Source organism: Aulostomus chinensis, chromosome 24, assembly GCF_037954235.1.
Source record: "Aulostomus chinensis isolate RoL2024-O1b breed Wild chromosome 24, RoL_Achi_v1.0, whole genome shotgun sequence".
NCBI classification, from domain to species: Eukaryota; Metazoa; Chordata; class Actinopteri; order Syngnathiformes; family Aulostomidae; genus Aulostomus; species Aulostomus chinensis.
This window is the reverse complement of record NC_141343.1, coordinates 17,533,327-17,556,202: the sequence shown is the minus strand read 5'-3', so window position 1 is coordinate 17,556,202 and position 22,876 is coordinate 17,533,327. Positions and strand designations below refer to the sequence as shown.

At 52.0% G+C, this 22,876-nt stretch overlaps 3 protein-coding genes across 6 annotated transcripts; 1 reads left to right on the top strand and 2 right to left on the bottom strand.

Moving 5' to 3' along the window:
- Positions 1-131: 131 nt before the first annotated feature.
- On the bottom strand, positions 132-12,641 carry LOC147239030 (uncharacterized). Of its 4 annotated transcripts, none has more exons than XM_086196744.1 (16): positions 12,276-12,641; positions 9,055-9,129; positions 8,821-8,932; positions 8,225-8,352; positions 7,863-8,101; positions 6,533-6,615; positions 6,316-6,449; positions 6,006-6,241; positions 5,410-5,519; positions 5,208-5,332; positions 4,898-5,133; positions 4,208-4,308; positions 4,006-4,136; positions 3,648-3,883; positions 3,385-3,437; positions 132-2,766 (listed from the first exon to the last, which is right to left on the bottom strand). In XM_086196744.1, exons 1-16 carry the CDS (start codon positions 12,280-12,282, stop codon positions 1,788-1,790), a joined length of 2,985 nt encoding a protein of 994 aa, XP_086052870.1. In that variant the 5' UTR covers positions 12,283-12,641; the 3' UTR covers positions 132-1,787. The 4 variants fall into 4 exon arrangements, with proteins under 4 accessions (XP_086052870.1, XP_086052871.1, XP_086052869.1 ...); XM_086196745.1 differs by having other exon boundaries at positions 10,433-12,640; XM_086196743.1 differs by lacking the exon at positions 12,276-12,641 and adding an exon at positions 9,456-9,737.
- On the top strand, positions 9,786-18,510 carry LOC147239029 (uncharacterized). The gene is made up of 10 exons (XM_086196747.1): positions 9,786-12,136; positions 12,500-12,574; positions 13,380-13,527; positions 13,745-13,860; positions 13,983-14,221; positions 14,548-14,639; positions 15,215-15,345; positions 15,418-15,662; positions 15,741-15,832; positions 15,907-18,510. The coding sequence occupies exons 1-10, from the start codon at positions 11,884-11,886 to the stop codon at positions 17,084-17,086; spliced, it is 2,571 nt and encodes an 856-aa protein (XP_086052873.1). The 5' UTR covers positions 9,786-11,883; the 3' UTR covers positions 17,087-18,510.
- On the bottom strand, positions 18,252-22,863 carry gltpd2a (glycolipid transfer protein domain containing 2a). The gene is made up of 6 exons (XM_086196783.1): positions 22,226-22,863; positions 21,794-21,876; positions 19,748-19,929; positions 19,525-19,660; positions 19,255-19,451; positions 18,252-18,789 (listed from the first exon to the last, which is right to left on the bottom strand). Exons 1-6 carry the CDS (start codon positions 22,314-22,316, stop codon positions 18,561-18,563), a joined length of 918 nt encoding a protein of 305 aa, XP_086052909.1. The 5' UTR covers positions 22,317-22,863; the 3' UTR covers positions 18,252-18,560.
- Positions 22,864-22,876: the final 13 nt, after the last annotated feature.

Here is a 22,876-nt window from a genome sequence, read left to right as displayed (position 1 = left end):
CCTGACCGGCCCCCGGCCCCCTGACCGGCCCCCGGCCCCCTGACCGGCCCCCGGCCCCCTGACCGGCCCCCGGCCCCCTGACCGGCCCCCGGCCCCGGCTGAAGAGCAGCAGCAACGCGTCCAGCACAACATTCACACTTTTGAAGTGTTTATTACTCATGAGGTTTCAACTTTCACTGACAGCGAACACCAATCACAACTTCCATAGAAAAGAAATTAAAAAAGTAGAAACATTTCAAAATGTACATGAAACTTAGCGACTTGCACGCCACCGGTGTGCTGCTTGGCCATTAGCAACCAGCTTATTGTTACATGAACAGAACGAGTGAGACGTTGCTTCATCTGAGGAAAGCAGCGAGCTAAACCCCGCTTCCTTTACGCTGCTCGGCCCATTTCTGCCAGCGAGCAGCAAATCAAAACATAGCCTTGACAATAAAACCAGCAGTGCTGAGAAATGAAAAGTCATAACTCTGAGAGCAAATATAAACAAGTTTAAAATACTACTTTAGATGAAACGTCGAGAGAAATTTCACAACTTCAATTTTGTCCACAAAGTGATTTTTTAAAAAATATAATAAATCATTTTTGAGGAGGCCTTGATACCAAAACTGTTGGGATGGTAAATTTCAACAGGCGTCCATATTTCTCAGGACTTTGCAAAAACTAGCGGGCAGAAGAACAGACGTGTTTTGTGGCTGCGGGGACGAACGCTGCTTTTATCCTCCAGGTTTTGTCGGAAACGAAATGTGGCCATTAGCTGAATTAGCCTAGCTAGCTAGCTAAACGCTGTGTGGCACTTTCTTAACCTACGAGTGTGAAAGCCACCCAGAGACACTGCTGTCTGAGTCCTTGCAGCAGCTTCACCCACAAAAGATGACAATTCAATCACGGTTGTGTGGCGGCGCGCGAGGGGAGCGTTGCTTTGTGGTTCAAGTCATTATGAGCTTGTTTTTTTGAGACCCTTTTCTACCTGGCTGGCTCATCCATGTGGTTTTGGTAATGCAGCCCTTTAAAAAGGACAAACTTGTTTTCTATTTTATCAGTTAGCTCTGTCTCTTCTCATCTTGTTGCTCTTAGGAACTAAACTAGCCACTGCAGCAGCGGGCAGGGCCAACACGTTACCATGGAAACTCATCTCAGTTGCTTCCAGAGCTGGTGAATGTTGGAACATCATTCAATCCTCAGGTCATAACAAGGAAGTTAGCATTTTCGTTTCCTAGAAAAGAGATGGACATGCCGACGCCCAGGACCTCTGCTGCCCTCCGCTGGTTGGAGCTGGTACTGTGCCTGCATTTGCTCCACACGTGGAGCTCATGAGAGGTGACAAATCAGACTTCAACATTTGTAACTAAACTTGTGCGAACTAAAGATTCAACCCTTAGGAAGCTGAGGGCAGCCATAGTTGTAGTCATGTCTGAATGGCGTTATCTCCAGACATCGACGCGTCCTCCCATGCGAAACAGCATCATTAACGTCGAGATGTCTTGAGGAGGAAAGGACAGTAGTGCATTTTCCCAAAGGAACAGAAGCAGGTGAACTCCTTATGTCAGGGAATCAGACATGAGCTCGAGCTACAGGGCCCATGCACCCACTTCTGTTGGCTGGAGAAAAAGAGCTGGTCATCACTGGAGTCAACAAAGGTGGGTTCATTCATCCACAGAACCCCAAAGGGCCAGTTTCTTGAGATAAATGAACTTGAAGGGAGGAGTAAACTCGTCATGGACGGTGTCTCGAGAGAAGTTCCTAGCTTCCCTGCTGTAACACAAACATTTTCAGCACTCAGACGTCTACAGCTCGTCCACACGATGCGTCTTCATGTGTCTCTTCACACTCTGGCTCTGGGTAAATGCCGCACCACACTCGCTGCACTTGAAGGGTTTCTCCCCGGTATGGCTGCGGGTGTGGACCACCAGGTAGTACCTGCAGGCAAAGCGCTTGCTGCAGAAGCTGCAGGCGTACGGCTTCTCCTTGGCGTGCTTTGTCCGGTGAGCCATCAGCTGCTGGTTGGTGTGAAAGGCTTTGCTGCAGACGTCACACGGGTAGGATCTGGGTTTGACCTTCTGACCCCTGTGACCAGACATGTGGTGGGACAGCGCCTCCAGACTGCTGAGGGACTCATGGCAGACGCCACAACTGTAGGGCGTCTCGGTCGCGTGATGCGTCTTGTGGGCTTTGAGTTTGATCTTGGAGCTGAAGGACTTGTTGCAGATGGGACACTTGTAGGGCTTCTTGAGCGCGTGGACCCACATGTGGTTGATCAACACCGACTTGAGGAAGAAGCCTTTGTGGCAGACCTTACACGAGTAAGGCCGATCCCCCGAGTGCTGCATTGCGTGTCCTTTGAGGCCGGTGACGGACATGAACGACTTGCCGCACACGTCGCAGCTGTGCGCCTTCTGGTGGCATTGCAGATGGGTCCTCAGCTCATCTGCAGACTCGCCACACACGCCACACATGCCCTCAGGATGCTCCACGTGGGTCCAGGCATGTTTGGTCAGCATGCTCATGGACCTGCGAGGGATGCCGCACACCTTACAGGCAAAACTCTCAATCAACGCCTGAATGTTGCGTGTTTTGGTGTTGACGGCAGCAGGTTCAGTTCCCTGCTTCGGTCCACTCTTCTTCAGGTGCCTCTCATCTGGTTTCCACTCAGCGGCGCCGACCTCCTCGCTCTCAGAAACGCCTAGAGAGTCTCTTTGCAAAGCTGATCGTCCACCACCATCATCTTCATCTGCTTCCATGGCATCCAGTTGGTGGGCAGGGCTCCTGAGACAGAAGGAGTCGACCTTTAACAGCAACTGAAACTAAACAACAATCAACGCGCCGATGTGACGTCCGTCATGTGGCGCTGCTTAGCACCGGAGGAGTGGGGCTGCTAGCAGCTTGCTGGCATCTCAGGTAAATTCACTCCTGATTAGAAAATCCAATAACATTAGCCTGGTGTTTTGGGCAGGGCTGATGCAGTAAGACTCATTTCCATTAGCCAGCTTAACACTGTCACTCTGACTGAGAGGTGTCCAACATTCTCAGCAAAACATTTTCAGTCCTATTGATTTACCAGCAATCAAAAACATAAGCATCATCGCAGCGACCAAATTACGTCAGACTGGGAGCAACACGACAGTTATTTTAGCGCCAGCATGAGTAAAATAAAACTGCACTAATATGGCGTCTTTTAGACGGAGTCAATGAGGGCCTGGACTACAAAAACCACATCGCGGATCTACACCCCTTGGATCCATTGTTTCAAAGGTCCGTCATAAAAACCCATCCACAACTTCCTCAGTATTCCTGCTAAAAGGCTAAATAACACCGCAGATCACGTGACCTCAGGAGGGAAAACGTGGCATTATTATTTGTGGTGTCATGAATCAGCTGACTCACTGGCTAGTGGATGGAGAATCCTGCTCCTCGTCCATCTGTGCATCTGCTTGGACCTGGAAGAGTTTCAGAAAACACTTAAGAGACCTTTAAAGCACAGACACAAATATCAGGAGCGACAGCAGTCGCTCACTTTAGTCAGAGAGAGAGAGACAGACAGACAGAGGGAGAGGGACAGATAGGTAGATGTGTGTGTGTGTGTGTGTGTGTGTGTGGGGTCAGAGGAAGACAGCAACATTGCGGGCCAACAGGCCAGACCCTCGCACCTTCAGGCGGATGTAGAGGGCTGACTGCCCCGTGGACCTGATGCTGCTGTAGATCTCCTCGGGGGTCAGCATCTCCACCCTGAGAGGATTCAGTCTTTTATTGCGGTCGCACGTGAAGACGTCGAACGGCTGATGGGCCGCCAGCTGAGGAAAGGTGGACCTGAGCAGGCGCAGGAAGTCTTCCTCCTGCAGGCCGCGAGGACACTGCAGCTCCTGGATAGGACACTTCTGAAACACTGACACACACACACACACACACTAGTACACTATCATGTTTTGCACACTATAGGACTATTGTAGCCCTGAATTTAGTCTTACAGACAGGAAGCAAAGCCTGATGCCTCCTGACTGGTTTTACCACTGGTCGAGAGCACATTGATCTGCGAGTCCTCCAGGATCCGGATCCTGAGGTCCACATGGGTCTGTTCTTCACTTATCCACTGCCTGCCAGCGGTCCTCCTGTCAAACGGAACTTTGGGCGACAACAACCTGACAGGGAGGTTTAAAGCAGGTTAACGACAAGATTACAAAGACCGGCCTCAGCTGTTTCCTTGATTCACCTTTTGTTCCGTCTGGCTGGACCAGAAGAAGCTGAAGGAGCTGCATCTTTCCTCTTCCGATCAGAAAGCTCATCCTCACCAACCTGGACATCCTCTGATGGCTACGAGAAACCAGAAAGCAACTCCCACTAGTTAATCAGGTGATGTGATGGTGACGACACTACGGAACCAGGAGTTCAAGTACCAAGGAAACGTTCAGGCATTTGACCCGTGGAACTAGGAAATGGTCTGTATCATCCTCTTCACTGGCAAAAAACTGGTTCAATACCACTGAGACAGTAGTAAACACCTCAGTGTGTCGGGCTGTTTTCCAGCAGCTCCAGATGTTTGTAAGGATGTCCCAACAAACCACAGGCCACACAGGGGAACCACACCTGAGGCCCCTGCTGATAACAGACACAGTAGACCACTGCACTGCCCATGGACCTAGCAAGCGTTCCTCTTACCCTGCTACCTGACGTATCCCTAGAATCCCAACAACAGGTCTCTGGGACTACATTTGGATTCTTCTTTGTACAACTGAAGTGAGGCGAGATGATGAATGGCTTCTAGCAGCTACCGAAGCAGACATCACGATGGCACACTTCATGGTTGGTCTTGCTTGACTTTGTTAGTCTTAATGGTTCTAACAAGCCAATATATGTTGCTGTTAGCATGTTAGCATTCATTCATAATGAAGACAACAAGTACCTTCAGTCGGATGAAGAGGACTTTATGGCCCATGGACTTGATGGTCTGGCGGATCTCCTCTGGGGTCAGCGTCTTCACATTCAAAGGATTGAGCCTTTTGGCGTGGTCGCATGTGAGGACATCAAACGGCTGATCAGCAGCCAGCTGAGGGAAGGTGGACTTGAGCAGAAGATGGAAGTCGGCCTCTTGCAGATCACGAGGACATCGGAGCTCCTGCAGTGGATACTTCTGAAACACTGACACGCAGGAACATCTTAGTTTCAGAAAACATTTCTGAAACTAAATTTAAACAACGTGGTTCTGGTCTTACAATTGGGGGAGACCATATCCATGTGGCAGTTCTCCAGGATCCGGATCTTGAAGTCGAAATGGGTCTGTGCTTCAGTCCTCCGCTGTCTGCAAGCGCTCTTGCGTTCAGAACGGGGCAACAACAACCTGACACACAGAGGTTTGCAGCAGGTTCGTAACAGGAAACTGACACGACAACGCTTCAACGGTTTTTCTTCATTCACCTTTTTTTCCGTCTGGTTGGACCAGGAGACGGTGAGGAATCCGGAGAAGCTGCATCTTTTCTCAACAGGGAAGCAACCTCCTCCTCACCAACCTGGGCCTCCTCTGATGGCTACGAGGAACAAGCATCTTAATGGCTCCATCATTAAGTCTGAAGACGTCAGCAAAACTACACACCATTGCCAAAAGAAAACAAAGCCCTACGACCACAGGACTTCGCTCCCACACACTGGCTTTTTGGGTTTGTTAACTCTGCCTGGAACTCCTCCCCACCACCTGATCCAGCTCACCACCACTTGCTCCTCTCTTGACACAGAGCTCAAGAGTGACAACCACCAAGCCCAGTGGTCCCGGCACAATTATGACCAATCTCATCCCACACACGGTAACGGTCGATCTGTAACTAGCACCGAGGTCAATAAGCCATTCGGCGCCTATCCTCTAATGACAAGCGACCGTCCAGCCGCTCTCAACATGCTGCTGCTTGGCTAACAGTAAAAACAAAGCCTTTCTAGCCCCGCGGGTCATGGCCCAGTCGTGACATGACGGGCCGGGAGATGCCCCGGCACAGCTGGTAAGGACAAACACCATCACGAACCTTCCGGCGGATGTAAAGGGCTGAATTCCCAATGGACCTGATGCTGGTGTCGATCTCCTCGGGCGTCAGCATCTCCACTCTCAGAGGATTCAGTCTTTTGTTACGATCACATGTGAAGATGTCGAATGGCTGATTGGCCGCCAGCTGAGGGAAGGTCGACCTAAGCAGGCGAAGGAAATCGGCCTCCTGCAGGCCTCGTGGACACTGCAGCTCCAGAACTGGACATTTCTGAAATACTGACACAAGAGAATATGTCAGTTAGATCTGAACGCAGCAAAGTCTGTTCAAAGATGTTCCAGAAGGTTCCTACTATTGGTTGAGAGCACTTCAGTCTGAGAGTCCTCCAGGATCCGGATCCTCAGGTCCACATGGTTCTGCAATTCACTCGTCTTCTGCCGTTCAGCGCTGGTCCTGCTCCTCCTCCTGCCTGCGGGGGACAGTAACCTGCCAGACGAGGTTTGTAGCAGGTTATTAATGGTAGGGAGAAGCAGCGAAGACTAACGATGACTTTCTATCTGGTGAAGCACCTTTTGTGTCCAGAAGTGGACAGACGCTCAGCGTCTTTCCACTGTGATGCAGGAACGTCAGCGGCAGGGCGCTCAGCTTGATCCTGCAAGACAGCCGGCATTGACGTGTGAGCACAATCAGCGACACTGTTTTTGCTCTCAGTGTCTGGTTATTTATGAGGACAACCAAGCACATCAGAGACAGAAGAGCTGGGATATTTACACAACTTCCTCATTTAATGAGTAGAACGTGTTGATGGGTTGTTTCAGCATCGTATCGAGAAACTAACAGCGAGTGAGCTGTGACTATGCAAATACAGACGGACCTCTGTGAGCAACAAGGTCAAAAGATTTCCCCGAGCTATTTCCCAGATGCAGATGCCAATGTTCTGGGTCGAAATCATGATTACTGATGGGACTGTAGAAGACGTGGGCGGAGCAAGTGTGAAGCTACTCACTTGTACATTTCAAAGCTCCAAATCTGATGATTTGGCAAAGCTGGAGAGGTGGAGGACAAGGGACGTACACTGTGGTAACAACTTGCTGGGCAAAGGAAGCCAAACCTTTGTAACTGTCTATTTTACTTTAAATAGGACAAAAATCATCACTTCATGCCTGTTTAGCCTGACAGTCGCGCAGCATCGTTTTGATGCTGCGCTTGGTTTCTCACAGAATGTCTGTCTGTTCAACACACACTGGGAATGAAAGATGTCTAAACAGAAATGGACGCATTTCCTAAGCAGTTTTCATGAAATGTGGTTCACCGCCGGTGTGAGAAGTTGAACATGACGGCAGCGACTGGAATGAAATTCCACTACTGGCTCAAATCAGCTCCAAGACAAAACAGATGAACTTCCCATGTGGGCTCCTGGATCACGAAGGCTGACAGTCACAGGTTGTTTCCTCAAAGATGTACATGTCCATGTGGTTAAATGCAGACACGCTAACGGACTTTTAGCAGCACATATCGTATTTCGTGTGTAGTTTCTCTTTAAGTCTGCAGTGCAGTCTTATCATCATCATTACCATGGTGGAGCTTTCCCAGACCAACATGGCAGACCAGCAGATGCGTAGCAGGACCACAGAGGGATGCTAACAACACCATGCTAACATCTACTGATTGGAGCGGAGGGGAAAGTCATGATATTGTGAACAGATGAAGCTCTTTAATCTGGAGGGAAACCCTGTCCAACCAGACGGATGTTGAAGTAGAAGTTTGACCTTGGAGTGGCGCTAGAGGACACATCAGAGGACCTCTGGAGTCTCTAGGACTCATCCTCAGGGAACCATGAATGTCCAAACAACCACTTCACCAGCCGTAGGGTTGGAGCCAAGCGGGCTCCTGGAGTACCTTCAGCTGGACGTAGAGGGTGGACGTGTACCCCGCCGTCTTGATGCTGCTGTAGATCTCCTCTGGCGTCAGCGTCTTCACATTGAGAGGCTTCAGTCTTTTGGACCGATCACAAGTGAAGATGTCGAATGGTTGATCGCCTTCCAGGTGCGGGAAGGTCGCCCTGAGCAGCAGCAGGAACTCCGCCTCCTGCAGACCACGAGGGAACTGCAGCTCCTGCAAGGGATATTTCTGCAACACTGAGACATGAGAAACATTCCATCTGAGAAAAGTTGCCAGAAGCAAAAGAAGAGAACAAACAAAACAAACAGCAAAAAAGTTCACATCCCCGTAGACGTTTAAAGACACAGTTCTGGTTTTACCGCTGGTGGAGACCACATGGATCTGAGAATCCTCCAGGATGCGGATCCTGAGACTGACGTCCTTTGGTACACTGGTCCGCCGTCGACTGGCGCTCCTCCTGTCAGACCGAACTCTAGGCGGTGTTAACCTGGAGGAGAGGTCACCTAATATCAATAACCATCCTGTCTAGAGAGACTCCACCCCGACTGACATGCCAGAACCCCAGGGTAGGATGTTTGGTGGCAGGCCCTCGTTCCCAGGGCTCTGTAGTTCCTAAGGGTGTGTTGGTACCACAGTTGTCTGACCAAGTTCCAATGGAGCTTTGGAGGTGCTGCGTCAAATCCCTGCTCCCAGTCAGGAAAGTAGTTCCGGCTATGTGTCTGATTCTACCACTACAACGTCTCCTCATGTTAAACTGGTGTTCATCACCAAGGTTACACAACCCTCCTGATAGTAATGCAGGCAGAGACGGAGCTACGCTAACACTTCCCACCCACTACCAGTCACTGTGCTAAGCTAACTAGTACGGGACAGTCTCTGAGGATAATGGACAGTAAGAGTTTTTCCCTGAGAGTCAACGTGATGAGGCCGTCCACAGATCTCAGCTCTGTCTAACCTGGGTGCTACGTCCTCATCCAGTGGTGCGAGTTGGTCCTCCTCGGGCGTGGAGCTCAGCGCTGCTCCATCCTCCTCTTCATCCATCTGCCCCTCGGTGGATGTGATGACACCTGGACACAAGGGTGCAGGGATTTACTGCACCAGGTGCTGCCGAGGGGCTCCAGTCCGAAAATTCCCCATTCAGACGAATTCAGCTGTTCACTCGTGGTCGATAGAGAGGTTAAAGACGTACTGGGCTCATATTTGTACTCTGGTCCTCCGGTCACCTCCTGCGCCAGGTGACAGACAGGAAACAGGTCCTGGTCGTCTGGATCAGAGGGGGGGGGGGGGCGGGGGGGATGTTAGTCTTTATTACCAGACAAACACACAACAACTCAGAAGCAGAACAGGTGTATATCGTGTACAGCAACATAAGTGTAACTGAAATGAAGGCTGGTGTGTAGGGTCCCGACTAGTCTGACCAGGCAGAACCTGCCTATCAAACACCAAACATCCTCCATCATCGCGGAAGAATTCTATTCGTGCAGCCCGGCCGAGCGAGGATGGAGGCCGAGGCTCAGAGCTAACGGTCGCAGACGTTCACGGTACACCGGCGGCGTCACGTCGCGCTCCCGGCACCGAAGGCGTTTTCACCTGTCCTCTCCAGCTTGACCTGCGGCTGCAGGAGGAGCTCCATCTGTCTCCTCTGCCGCTCTATGTCCCGCCTGAAGCCCGACGCCGCATCCTCGTAGTCCGCTACGACCCGCTCCACCGCCGCCAGGATCTCCTGGGCGGCGGTGGTCAGTTTCTCCGCAATGATTCCTCGCAGTATCTCCGCCTTAGACACGGCGGCGAGGCTGTCCAGGGTCTCAGCCTCCATGGCGGCTCGCTAATTCTCATCCAGAGAGACAAAAACACGAGGGGGACCGTTTAATGCGGAGGTACCCGGATATGGTGCAGACGTGAAGTCCGTCCGACTGGAAACACGGGAATGAAAGGCGGGAAACCTGTAGGCCAGGCTCAGCTAACTATTCAGCCTGAAGTGATCAAAGTTATGGTCGGTGGGCGTTTCTAGGGTCACAAGACAAATGTGAGGCGCTGTAAGAGGATTGATGGACACTTAGAAGGACTCGGATATCCGGTATGTCCCAAGAACTGGATTTACTGTCACTCAAGTTCAACCAAAGAGAGTGACCGGAAGCATCAGATGTTTCCTCCAGGGCTCCTGAGACAGAAGACAACCACCCAAATACGAAAAGGCACATTTCACCCCCATAATGTTGAGATTACACCTGTGGAGCAGAGTAGCAGACAAGCTAGTCATGCTAGCAGCTCTGCAAGGCTGTAATGCTAAGGTTAGCATGCTAATATGCTTAAAATGAGCCTAAATCATAAAACATTAATGTGAAAAAATGTAGACCCAATTAGTTTCTAAGCACTCTAGTAAGCAAAGCCTGGTGTGGTAGAAGGTTTCACAACTGATGGCCCATAATTATATTTCCAGATTTGGGGATTTTTGGTTAGCTAGTTGCTATGCTAACACTTGCTAACTGGCAGTTAACAGGTGGAGGTTAGCAGTATAGGAAATGTTTGGTTGTAAACCAAAGGGTTCATCAAAGTTGGACAACTACCAGATGATCTACTGTAGAACCGTGCAGGGCCTGCGTTCTGGACGCCGTGACATCGGCCGGTTCTTCACTCCTTGAGAGGACACTTGAGCGTTGCTGGTCACCACACAGACGGGTTTGCAGGATTCTCTTCAGCTGCGTCTGTTTATGCGTCTCCTTGTTGAGCTGCCAGGACTCAGGAGACAAGTTTAGGAGTTAGCAAGAGAAGAAGCGAGCAGGGCCGTGTGCTCCCCCATGCCTGGGGAGGGAGAGGCTTTGGCGGCGGCGCTGCAGATCAACTCTAATTCACTTCAATGAAACTGTTGGCTTGGCTTCCGACACCAGCGTAAACACGTCCAGGTTCCCACCATCTTCTCCTCCTCTGTGCTGCACAGCCCAGGTTTATGTGGTCCAGGTTGGACAGGAACCACATCTGTGCGGTGAAGGTGGAACACGAGCCCCTCCCACATCCATGTGTCAGCTAGTTAGATCCAGTCACCTGATAGTCAGCCATCAATCGGCCGATACATTGATCCGTGAGCTGCCTTGGAATATTTCTGCTATGCTGCTGCTAACGAGCTACACAGGGAAGTCTAATAATCTCGTTGACGAGCAAGGAGTGGGAGTGAGACTGGGACACAGAGGACAGCTGTTTATTACACACTTAAAACAATACTGGACGCCGCTCCAGCGCCGCCATCACATCACCAACAGCGGAGAAACTTCTGATGAACTTCCAGTACCTGAGGACTGGGAGGAAGTGGTTTGTGGTATGAACAGTGTCAGCATCGCGGCAGCTCCTGTGTCCAGCTGTTTAGGAATCGATAATCAATATCTACGTCCTCTCCTGCTCCCTGCGCCGGAAACCCTGGCACACCGACATGTTTCTTCATCAGGTGTGTCTCCATGGTGATGACGACGGTCAACCAGTGTCCAGCTCACTTAGTGTTGGCATGTTTATGAGCCAGTTAGCTGGTCACATGATCATCACTGACTCCAGAGAGGGGGGATCAGGGTGGGGGGAGGTCCAGGGGAGCGGCAGGAGGGCCCCAGCCCAGCATCTGCCCCTCCTCCGAGCCCCAGCTCCTCCTCCTCTTCTAGCCGGCTACGGGTCCCCAGGGCCCGCTGGGCGGCCCGGGTCCTTCCCGGGTCTCATCGGTCCAGTAAAACGTCGCTTCACATGGTGGTGTTTGCTTGTTTTGCTCTCAAAAAGTTGTGCGTTTGAAAAAGCGTCCGACCAGAAACGCAGCCGCGGACCTCGGCCGCTCCTCTTCTGCACCCCCGGCAGCCGCTGACCCGGGTCGCCTGGGCGGGGCTCCGGTCCATCGCACCCCCTCCACATCCGTATTCTATCACGCAGGTGTCGGAGTCCGGGACACTGTTTCTGGTTGCGCACTGATCCCGGAAGTGCATCGCAAGCAGAAAACGCTGCAAAGCTGCGCTGCTGCTGCTGCGACGCCGTCAACCAGCCCACCATGTTCTACTGGATGAGGAGGAGCGCGGGGACCCGGGAGACCCTGGACGGCCTCGCCGCCGTGTCCAAGGCAGAGATCCTGAGGGGGATCGTCACCGAGAAGCTGACCACCGCCGCCCAGGAGATCCTGGCGGTGGTGGAGAGAACCGTAGCCGGCTACGAGGAAGAGGCGTCGGGCTTCAGGCGGGAGATCGAGCGCCAGAGGAGGCAGCTGGAGCTCCTCCTGCAGCCGCAGGTCAAGCTGGAGAGGACAGGTGAGACCGAGGCCCCGCGCCGCTCCTGCTTTAAACGATCTTCCGCCGAATTTCACTTGAAAGTTGGCGGATTCAAACTTGTCTCGGCCGCCGAGACGCCACCTGACGTCCAGGTAGGGCCGCTGGGTGCTGAGCGCACCTGTCATGACGTGGTTCACAGTTCGGCTCCAGCGTCCACGTGCGGAATCTCCCGGTTATTCCATAACGGCTTCCAGCTGCAGGAAGAACTTGGCGAGACTTTGCTCTCGCCGCAGGTATCGGCAACTCCCGCGATGTTTTCCGGTTCTTCAGTTGATAGCTGGATTGTAGCAGTACACAGTTCCAGACGCCGAGTCTGAAGTGTGTCTCTGCTTGTCTTTGAAGGACGAGCTTCAGATGTCGACGGCCACGATGTGGTGGTTGTGACTGATGAGCAGGAGGAGGAGCAACAGCGGCCAGGTGAGGCTCCGCCCTTTTTTTAAACGTTAAGTTCTTCTACTTCAACGACGTACATCCCTGGGAGTTAAAGCACATCATGATGTGAACAGTGTTTTCAGCTCCTGTGATATGAACCAGGCTCGCGTGACGTCATTAAGCACGTGACAGGAACGTGAGGCTGTATTTAGCAGCGTTTATGAGATTCAGCATTTACCAACGATTTGTGTAGCAAAGTCTTTGTTGCAACTTGTGATCATTTAATGAGCAAGTTGTCATTTTAAATTCTAGTCTTAGGGTCACAATCATCTCGTGCCTCCTGCAGATACGGAGACTTGTCAAGTCAAAGAACAAAAGAAATCTAGCAGCTGGAGACCCCTCATTGAAATGTCTCAGTTTGAGGGACCCCCAACAGCAGCAGTCCCTTCTGCTCATTTCCCAGTTTCTACTGAAACACAGAGAGTCGAGCTGGAGGGTTCTCGTCATCGGGAACCCTGACCAGCGGGGGAACGACCTGCTGCCACGGCTCGCTTCCCTCACCACCTGAACTGAAAACATCAGAAACCGTTTGAGAAACAGTCCATGGTATAAAGTCACACTGCAGAGAATATGACAATAAATCAAGGCTCCTGAGAAACGATTTCAGGGTTGAGCATAAAAACAAACCTTTCGTGGCTTTTTCTCGTAAAAAGGATGAGGTGGAGCGTGAAGGTTGCAGCTCCAAGACACGCAACAGTTTGACAGTGCAGCCTCCAGGTGAGGACTGAGGGTGTCAGGACCTGAGTGCGTCCGGCTGAGGCGGTAACCCTGCTGACTCACGTCTGCCCAGGTGTGCAGGAGGACACCGGCAGTCTGGGAATGTGGTACGATGAGGAGGAGGAGGACGACGAAGAGGAGCGGCTGATGGCGCCAGCAGCGACCAGCTCACGACAGCGACGGGAGGACCTGAAGGACCCTGATTATCAGATGCCATCAAGGTTCCCGTCTCCTGTTGCCATTTAGCTGATGCTTCCGGCGGCGACGGCCCTCAGTCAGCTGTCAGCAGTGCACGCCGTGGGCTGGATGACTGCTGACGTGTAAAGGCTCCGTCCAGCAGCTGTGAAGCGTCATCTTGACAAGGATTCATGTTCCTTTTTCAGGACGTCAGAAGGAAACCGCGTGTTTGACCTCATCTGTAATTCCTTTTCATCCCAGAGTTTCGTCCGACAGGAAGAAGCCCGGCAGACCTCGGATCAGTGACACCCAGAACCATCTGGATCTCAAAATCCGGATCTTGGAGGACTGTCACACCGACGTGCTCTCAAAAAGCGGTGAGCGTCACTTCCACCCTGAGTGAAGCCGGAGACCTCGACTGGTCAAGTGCTTCAGTGAAGCGACTCCAGGCTGGAGGTGCAGTCGTCCTCACAGCAGTGTGTGTGTGTGTGTGTGTCAGTGTTTCAGAAGTGTCCTGTCCAGGAGCTGCAGTGTCCTCGCGGCCTGCAGGAGGACGACTTCCTGCGCCTGCTCAGGTCCACCTTCCCTCAGCTGGCTGGAGACGACAAACCGTTCGACGTCTTCACGTGTGACCGCAACAAACGGCTGAATCCTCTGAGGGTGAAGGCGCTGACGCCAGAGGAGATCTACAGCAGCACCAAGTCCGCCGGGTTCTCAGCCCTCTACATCCGCCTGAAGGTGCGTCCATCGACCTCAGCGGGGCGCGACTCGGCCAGAGGGAGGCCTAGTGAGCGTCTCTGGCTGCTGCCAGCTTAGATCGACTGAGGAAGGACAACAAACCGGTTCAAACCACTGTGAAACATCAGCATCATGATGTTCTTTTATAGAAACCACCAGTTCACAACAAGCACACAACTTTCGCTGGTTTTCTGAATGGAGTTTGGTTTGGGTCCAAACTGTCTCATGTCTGATGACAAACGGTTCTGCTGGTTTTGGTGTCGTCCAGGTGTTTCTCTGCGCCGACGCCCATTTCTCACCGTTTGATCAATGCTTCTCTGTTGCAGAGTGGACAAGAGCTTCCTCCGCCTCCAGAGGACGAAGGCTCTCCTTCCAGCTCTGCCGCCAGGACAGCAGACCAGCCCCGAGTGTCGCCGTGGTAACTGAGCTCTTGGAACCGTTGAATAGTTATGATGACTCAGTTTGAGAAACAATGAGCTTGGCAGTGATCACTTAGTCTCTGGTCTGCCAGCGTTACAGAGGCGGCGCCACGTCTCCACGATGAAGATGATTCAGAGGCAACAAAATTCAGAAAATCCTGTAAGTTACTCAAGTCATGAGGGACGTGAAGGAGCAGTAGCGGCTACGTTACAGGACTGGAGGCTAGCATGCTACATTAGCATGCTAGCCTCCAGTTTGCTTAAAGAAAGCAACAAATAAAACCTGAGTGTTTGCAAATAAAGGTGAATGTGAAGTGGAATTGATTGTTAGCATTAAAATAGCACAGTTAGCAAAGATGCTAACAGCCTCATGTTAAACTTGCAGACTTAAAGAGAAACTAGTCTTCACTTGCCAACATCATTCATGTCAAATAATATTTAGCAACTTCAGGCTTGGATTTGATTTGGGGTTCCAGGCTAGTCGAGGGTTAGTTAGTTAGCTCGTCGACGCTTGAAGCTTCTGCACTGAGGGTCACCATCCCGTGTGCTGAGCCGTCTGTCAATCACCCTCCAGGCTGCCGTGTACCCGAGGCTCGTCGGAGAAGAGGCGGCGCGGACGACCACGGTTGGGGGAAGAGCCGACCCACCACTTCCTCAGGGTGTGCATGCTGGGAGACTTCCAAGGGGACGTGGTCTCTAAAGAGGGTAGGTGTCTGCACCGCTCTGCTGCGCGATTGTGTCGGGGCCTCGTCCTGACCTGCTGCGTCTCTGTCTCAGTGTTCCAGAAATGTCCCGTACAGGAGCTCAGCTGTCCTCGCGACCTGGAAGAGGCCGACTTCCTGGACCTGTTGAAGTCTGTCTTCCCTCAGCTCGACCATCAGCACAAACCTTTTAATGTCTACAAGTCCGACCGGAGCCGGCGGCTGCAGCGGCTCAATGTGAAGACACTTCGGCCGGAGGAGATCTACCGGGCTATGAGGTCCACCGGCGCGGAGAAGGCCATCATGTACATCCGGCTGAAGGTGGTTTCCTGTCTTTTCCTCTCTGATTTTCCCTTTCAGCCTGTTGGGCAAAAAGTTTAATTTCCTGTCAAATTCCAGACAGAAGAAGAAGAGGAAGAGGAAGAGGAGGAGGAGGTTCACCTTGGTGACATCAAGCCTTCAGAGGGCGACAACGTCACGCTGCAGGCCAGGTAATGCCACACCCTCAACGTCACAGTGGAAATGATGGTTCAGGGTTTCTGACAGGTCGATTTTTGCTCCTCAGCCGATCTGCTCACCAAGTCGATGAAGCTGATGGGGAGGCGGTGGGCGGGGAAGCGGCAGAGGGAGACGACAACTGGACGCCCTCGGCACCAAGAAAGCGTCTGGCCAAGTCGTTGGGTGTGGAGGTGAAGCTGCCTGAGCAGAGTAAAACGCCGTGTAAGGTGTGTGGTGTGTGGTACCGGTTGCTGGGCAGCTTGATCAAACATGCCTGGAAGCACACGGATGAGCAGCTGAGCAGCTGCGGTGTCTGCGGAGAGACTTTCCCGACTGTGGACGAGTTAAAGTGCCACCTGAGAACGTACCAGCAGACCCACATCTGCTCGTACTGCGGCAAGTCCTTCCTCACACTCAACGGCCTCAAGTCCCACACCACCTTGCACACCGGGAACCGCCCCTACAAATGTGACGTCTGCCACAAAGGCTTCGTCCACATGTCCAGCCTGAGTGTCCACCGCTGGGTCCATGTGGTGGAGAAACCACACAAGTGTGACATCTGCCAGAAGGCGTTCGGCCTGAAGGCCCAGCTGCGAGCTCATGCCAAAGCCCACACGGGTCAAGACAAGTACCACTGTAACATCTGTGGGAAAGCCTTCTACGACATGCGATCTCTGACACGCCACAAGGTGACACACTCAGGGGAGCGGCGCTATGGCTGTGAGGTTTGCGGGAAACGTTTCAAACTGCCTGACACGCTGAAGTCACACGAGAAGATCCACACGTCGCGAGACAGACCGTACCTGTGTCACATCTGCTGCAAGACCTTCCTGTCCAACTGCGGACTGACGGCGCACATGAAGACGCACAGCAACGAGCGCCCCTTCATCTGTGTCACCTGCAGCAAAGGCTTCATCTCCAATGGCGAGCTGAAGGCACACATGCGCGTGCACACGGGTGAGGCACCGTACGGCTGCTCCGAGTGCGGCCGCTACTTCAAACGCAAGACTCACCTCACCAACCACATCCGGACGCACCTGGGCATCAAGCTGTTTGTGTGCAGCGTCTGTGGGAAAGCGTGTTCGCGGCAGGAGCACCTGACTGTCCACATGAGGACACACAACGGCGAGAGACCGTACCAATGCTCGCTGTGCGACAAAGCCTTCACCCAGGCTCACTGCCTGAAGACGCACATGAAGAGCCACCGCCACCAACGCGAGGCGTTCACCAACGTGTCACCATCCTGAAGGAGTCACTGAACCGGCTGAGGCCCCGCAAAACATAACGCATCTTTGATCTTCTCAACTACTCCTCCGTAGTCTTGACCTTTGACCTCCAGACACTTAGGTTTCACAGAATCATTCATGGATGCAGAACTCTGATCATCATCCAGTGTCATCAGCATGTCTGGACTGGAACCGTCCACGTTAGCTGGTAGCTTAGCCGCCGAGGCTCTGGACGTTTGCTACGGTCGGTTCCTGGAGGTGCTGGAACTGACCTGGAAGTTGATCACTGACTCCATCCGTCAGCTGCTGGGACTTGTTACACAGGTTGGTCTTCGAACGCTTCATTAACCATGAATGTGTTGACGCGATTATTGATCCCGTTATTGATCAATATGGAGGAAACTGCCCTCACAGGTTCTTGTGTAGTTAAATACTGACCAACTATTAGCACATTGTCATGTTGCAAACTATCAGTAGTTTATATTCTGATCATTTATGTTGACGACGCTACGTCTTTCTGTTTGTGTCCAGATGTCGAGTTCCTTGAGTAGAAACGTCAAACACTCGTGTCTTTATAGGATAAGAAGCCTCCTCCTGTTGGGTTAGAACGCGTTTGGTCTTTGATACTGTTTGATTACGTTCGCATTTCATGAGTCAAAGGACAAATCCCGACTTACACGTGAACCAGCTGCACTCAATGAGATGAGTCAGGGTTCCACAGAGCCTCTTGACGTTGAACTCCACCGTGGACCCAGAATTTCCTCAGCCAGTCAGAGCTGAGTGGTACAGAACTGAAAATACTGAAGTCGTGTTGTTGAACTTGCGGGAACCTTTGGCAGCGCAGATATGAGCAGTCGCCTCGCTCCTTTCTACTGATTGACTGATGTTGGGTTTAGCGGAGCGTCGTAGCCACAGAGTTCAGCAGGCTAACGGCCATGACATGGCTGTTGCTGTCATGGGTGTTAGGCATGCTACCAATAACCACGCTAACTAGCAATGGTAGTGAGCGAGCAAAAGAGAAAATAAAGTACCGGTAGAACAGAAGAGACCGTTCCTTTGAGCTGGAGTCTGAATGGTGGCGATCACATTGTGTATGTGTGTCTCATGTTGTGTTCGCTGCCTCACGTAAAAGTCATGTCTCATGTTAGCAGCTGGACTTTATGAAACTTTTGTCCTCAGTGTCTCTCCTGTAGCTGGTGTTGCATTCAAGGACAGTATAATCTATAATCACGGTTTGTGTTTTTTATTTGTTCTGTAAATACCTCAGAACCTTTTATGGACATTACTACTCTTAATTCCATGTAGTCCTGAATGCATCTTCTAGTGCCTTAAAGAGCATGTTGTTCCTTCAAACAGCAAATCAGCTGATTTGACTTCTGTAATAAAAAAAAGTGTTTATAACATGTGACCAAAATAAAAACGCTGAGAAACTCAAGGTGTTCCATGAGAAACCAGAAGAAAACCTGTTACGACTCAGGTGGCGTCCAGCCGGAGCTCAGGGCAGCTCCAGCATGGCGTGTTCCTCCAAGATTCGCTGGGTTCTTGCGTGGACTCGTGCCAGTGCTTGGATGATGACGTGCAGGACGGGCACAGCCTCCTCCTGACTCTGTACACACACCAGCTGCCAGAAGTACTTCCTGTCCGGCAGAGCTAGGAAGACAAGCTCAGCGGCCTGGCGGAGCATCCAGGGGTGGTGAGGGGCCAACGCCACCCAGTAGGCGTCCCTGACAGAAGAGGAAGTGATGTCAGCATTGAACAACTCCTGTACAAGAAGCTGATGACAAGCTTCAGGCTAAGTTGTGATGTCACATCCTGTCTGGCATCCTCCCCTGGAGATGATATTTGACGTATCCGTCATCTAAAAATGAGTCGTCTCTGAATAGGAAGACTGACAGGTTAGCAACAGTAACCATGGAGACAGTTTAAGGATATTCACGAAGGACCTGTTTATTGGGAAGTAGCATCTTAGCTCTGAGCAGAATTACTGGTTTCCATTCAAATAAAGCATCTGTAGAACAGCCAGTACTGGGCGGCGTGACTGCGCAGCAGGCCAACGGCGGTGGCGGTTCCACACCTCCACCCATCCAAGTGTTTGCTAACTCTCGTGCCCTGCATACACCTGCTGCCCTCAGATGTCCCTGTCAGGTGTGTCCCGTGCACCGGCGCCCTGGCCTCCCTGGGGGCCCTACCTGCTCAGCTCTCCAGGGGGCTTGAGGCGTCCAGCAGCATCGGGCCCTTCGGTCAAACCCTCCAGCAGCAGCTTGAGCCACAGCAGCGAGCGGTGCAGCCGCAGCAGTGTCCTGCTCCCCGAGTCCGTCTGCCTGGTGAAGCTGACCACGCCCAGTCTTAGCTCCGCCTCCACCATGGTGCGAGCAGAGCGGTAAACCTGAACAGGAGCGTTAGCAAGCTCATTGCGCACGTTTCACCCATCTGGACACCTACCCGGTTTGTGATCTCACCCCGTTTTTCAGTCCAAACGCCGCCACTGGTGTTTGACGTCCCCGCTGTGTTAGTGACAGCTCCCGGATCAGCGCCACCTTTTCTCTGAGCTTCTGAGAGAAGAAGCTGACCATCGTCCCGAGAGACTCCATGAAGCTGGTGAAGAGACCAAGACGCATCAGTCCAGGAGATTCCCATTTACTGACGTGACGTGTGGGGAAATGGCGGCTACATTGGTCTGACCTGATCAGCTGATCCCAGCTCTGCAGGTACGGCTCCAGCAGGACATCGTCGGCGGCCGATAGGCAGGAATTGAGAAACTGCAGCAGATGAGACACCTGGAATGATTGGCCAGGACACTCGCGGATGAGGGGCGGGGCTCCATCAAGCTCCTCCTGCTGCGCTGCAACCAGTGGAGGCTCAGACTAGAGCCATGTACACACACAGGTCATACCATCAAAGCAGTCATCATATTTCAAATAGACCTCAATTACATATATGAACCATGTACATGCTCCCAACTGTTGCAGGTCCTTCCTCTGCCCAGGCTCCGCCCAGGCTCCGCCCCTACCACCAAGTTGGGTGAAATTCAGCCACATAGTTTTTTACGCTGCTGACGGGAAATGCAGGTGAAACTTTCCCTCTAGAAAACGCTGTGGCTTAAACAACCATGTGTCAGACACTAGGTGCTAGTTAACAAGTGCCAGGCGTCAGAAACCAGGTGCTAGTTAACAAGTGCCAGGCGTCAGAAACCAGGTGCTAGTTAACAAGTGCCAGGCGTCAGACACCAGGTGCTAGTTAACAAGTGCCAGGCGTCAGACACCAGGTGCTAGTTAACAAGTGCCAGGCGTCAGAAACCAGGTGCTAGTTAACAAGTGCCAGGCGTCAGACACCAGGTGCTAGTTAACAAGTGCCAGGCGTCAGACACCAGGTGCTAGTTAACAAGTGCCAGGCGTCAGAAACCAGGTGCTAGTTAACAAGTGCCAGGCGTCAGAAACCAGGTGCTAGTTAACAAGTGCCAGGCGTCAGAAACCAGGTGCTAGTTAACAAGTGCCAGGCGTCAGAAACCAGGTGCTAGTTAACAAGTGCCAGGCGTCAGAAACCAGGTGCTAGTTAACAAGTGCCAGGCGTCAGACACCAGGTGCTAGTTAACAAGTGCCAGGCGTCAGAAACCAGGTGCTAGTTAACAAGTGCCAGGCGTCAGACACCAGGTGCTAGTTAACAAGTGCCAGGCGTCAGACACCAGGTGCTAGTTAACAAGTGCCAGGCGTCAGAAACCAGGTGCTAGTTAACAAGTGCCAGGCGTCAGAAACCAGGTGCTAGTTAACAAGTGCCAGGCGTCAGAAACCAGGTGCTAGTTAACAAGTGCCAGGCGTCAGACACCAGGTGCTAGTTAACAAGTGCCAGGCGTCAGACACCAGGTGCTAGTTAACAAGTGCCAGGCGTCAGACACCAGGTGCTAGTTAACAAGTGCCAGGCGTCAGACACCAGGTGCTAGTTAACAAGTGCCAGGCGTCAGACACCAGGTGCTAGTTAACAAGTGCCAGGCGTCAGAAACCAGGTGCTAGTTAACAAGTGCCAGGCGTCAGAAACCAGGTGCTAGTTAACAAGTGCCAGGCGTCAGAAACCAGGTGCTAGTTAACAAGTGCCAGGCGTCAGAAACCAGGTGCTAGTTAACAAGTGCCAGGCGTCAGACACCAGGTGCTAGTTAACAAGTGCCAGGCGTCAGACACCAGGTGCTAGTTAACAAGTGCCAGGCGTCAGACACCAGGTGCTAGTTAACAAGTGCCAGGCGTCAGAAACCAGGTGCTAGTTAACAAGATCCAGGCGTCAGAAACCAGGTGCTAGTTAACAAGTGCCAGGCGTCAGACACCAGGTGCTAGTTAACAAGTGCCAGGCGTCAGACACCAGGTGCTAGTTAACAAGTGCCAGGCGTCAGACACCAGGTGCTAGTTAACAAGTGCCAGGCGTCAGACACCAGGTGCTAGTTAACAAGTGCCAGGCGTCAGACACCAGGTGCTAGTTAACAAGTGCCAGGCGTCAGACACCAGGTGCTAGTTAACAGATGAATTCTGTCTGCGCTTTAACGTGTGGAATAGATAACAATTGTAGCTAGTTTGCTTGTTTCTGATAGCAAACAAACATCAAATATGTTCCAACCAACACGACCAACAAACAGAACAGAGTAGCTTTGAAAGCACATCTGGAGGTTTCCATGGTAATGAATGGACTTCAAGTGTACTATAGCAACTCCAGATGTGCGTATGTAGTGTTGGCCGAAGTCCTCACATGTAGAGATGTCGTTTGTCCTCTTGTTTGATGGTAGAAACATGGATGCAGGGTGCCGCCACAGTCTCCGCCTCCACCCTGAGCTGAAGAGACAAATAAGTGCTAAAAGTGATGTGTGATTGACAGAACGGACGCTAGTTGGTCAGCTGGTACTTATTAGCATGACTTCTAGAACCACGTAAGCTGGAGAACTCCTGCACTGAGGTCCAGATGTAGTTTGAACATCTCCACATCAATGCATCCTGTAGTTACACAATCCTCTCTCTTGTGGGTTAGCATAGTTAGCAGGCTGACACCTTAGCACTGGAAGGCTAGCATGGGTCTGTCACCAGGTTTCCTCAACAATGTACTCTGTCATTCGTGCCAGTGTGCCTCTCCACCAGGGGGCTCCGCCTCTGGAGCCATCATGGCCGACCAGTCGAAGAAACTCACGTAGCCAGATGGAGCTGATGAAGAGGAGTAGAGCCAACATGGCCGACAACAGCAGGTAGCGGCGCAGCGTCGTCCATCTGAGGAAAACCATGGTGACCAACACTTGTTTCACACACACACACACACGCACACACGCACACACGCATCTAAATGTTAAAACATGGCATGCTGGCTGCTTACACACACACACAAACAACCTGCGGGACGACCTTTGCTCTTGATCTTTGTCCTGGATGCTTATCTCCACTCACATTATTAACACACACACACACATTCCTGTCACTTCTCCACCTCCTTACTTGGGTCAAAGTGCTGTGTTGTGTTGTGTTGTGTTGTGCTGTGTTATGCTGTGCTGTGTTGCGCTGTGCTGTGTTGTGTTGTGCTGCGCTGTGCTGTGTTGTGTTGTGTTGTGTTGTGCTGTGTTATGCTGTGCTGTGTTGCGCTGTGCTGTGTTGTGTTGTGTTGTGTTGTGTTGTGCTGTGTTATGCTGTGCTGTGTTGCGCTGTGCTGTGTTGTGTTGTGCTGTGTTGCGCTGTGTTGTGCTGTGTTGCGCTGTGCTGTGTTGCGTTGTGCTGTGTTGTGCTGTGTTGTGTTGTGCTGTGTTGCGTTGTGCTGTGTTGCGTTGTGCTGTGTTGTGCTGTGATGTGCTGT

Coding starts and splice junctions, on each gene's coding strand:
- LOC147239029 (XM_086196747.1), top strand. CDS start 11,884: ATGTTCTACTGGATGAGGAGGAGCGCGGGGACCCGGGAGACCCTGGAC. Junction 14,640..15,214: donor CAGCCCCGAGTGTCGCCGTG/GTAACTGAGCTC, acceptor ATCACCCTCCAG/GCTGCCGTGTACCCGAGGCT. Junction 15,663..15,740: donor TCATGTACATCCGGCTGAAG/GTGGTTTCCTGT, acceptor GTCAAATTCCAG/ACAGAAGAAGAAGAGGAAGA.
- gltpd2a (XM_086196783.1), bottom strand. CDS start 22,316: ATGGTTTTCCTCAGATGGACGACGCTGCGCCGCTACCTGCTGTTGTCG. Junction 21,877..22,225: donor CATCAGCTCCATCTGGCTAC/GTGAGTTTCTTC, acceptor TTGTCTCTTCAG/CTCAGGGTGGAGGCGGAGAC. Junction 18,790..19,254: donor CCCCCTGGAGAGCTGAGCAG/GTAGGGCCCCCA, acceptor CTCTTCTGTCAG/GGACGCCTACTGGGTGGCGT.
- LOC147239030 (XM_086196743.1), bottom strand. CDS start 9,681: ATGGAGGCTGAGACCCTGGACAGCCTCGCCGCCGTGTCTAAGGCGGAG. Junction 9,130..9,455: donor GGTCAAGCTGGAGAGGACAG/GTGAAAACGCCT, acceptor CCTCTGATCCAG/ACGACCAGGACCTGTTTCCT. Junction 4,309..4,897: donor TCCTCTTCATCCGACTGAAG/GTACTTGTTGTC, acceptor GGTTTCTCGTAG/CCATCAGAGGATGTCCAGGT.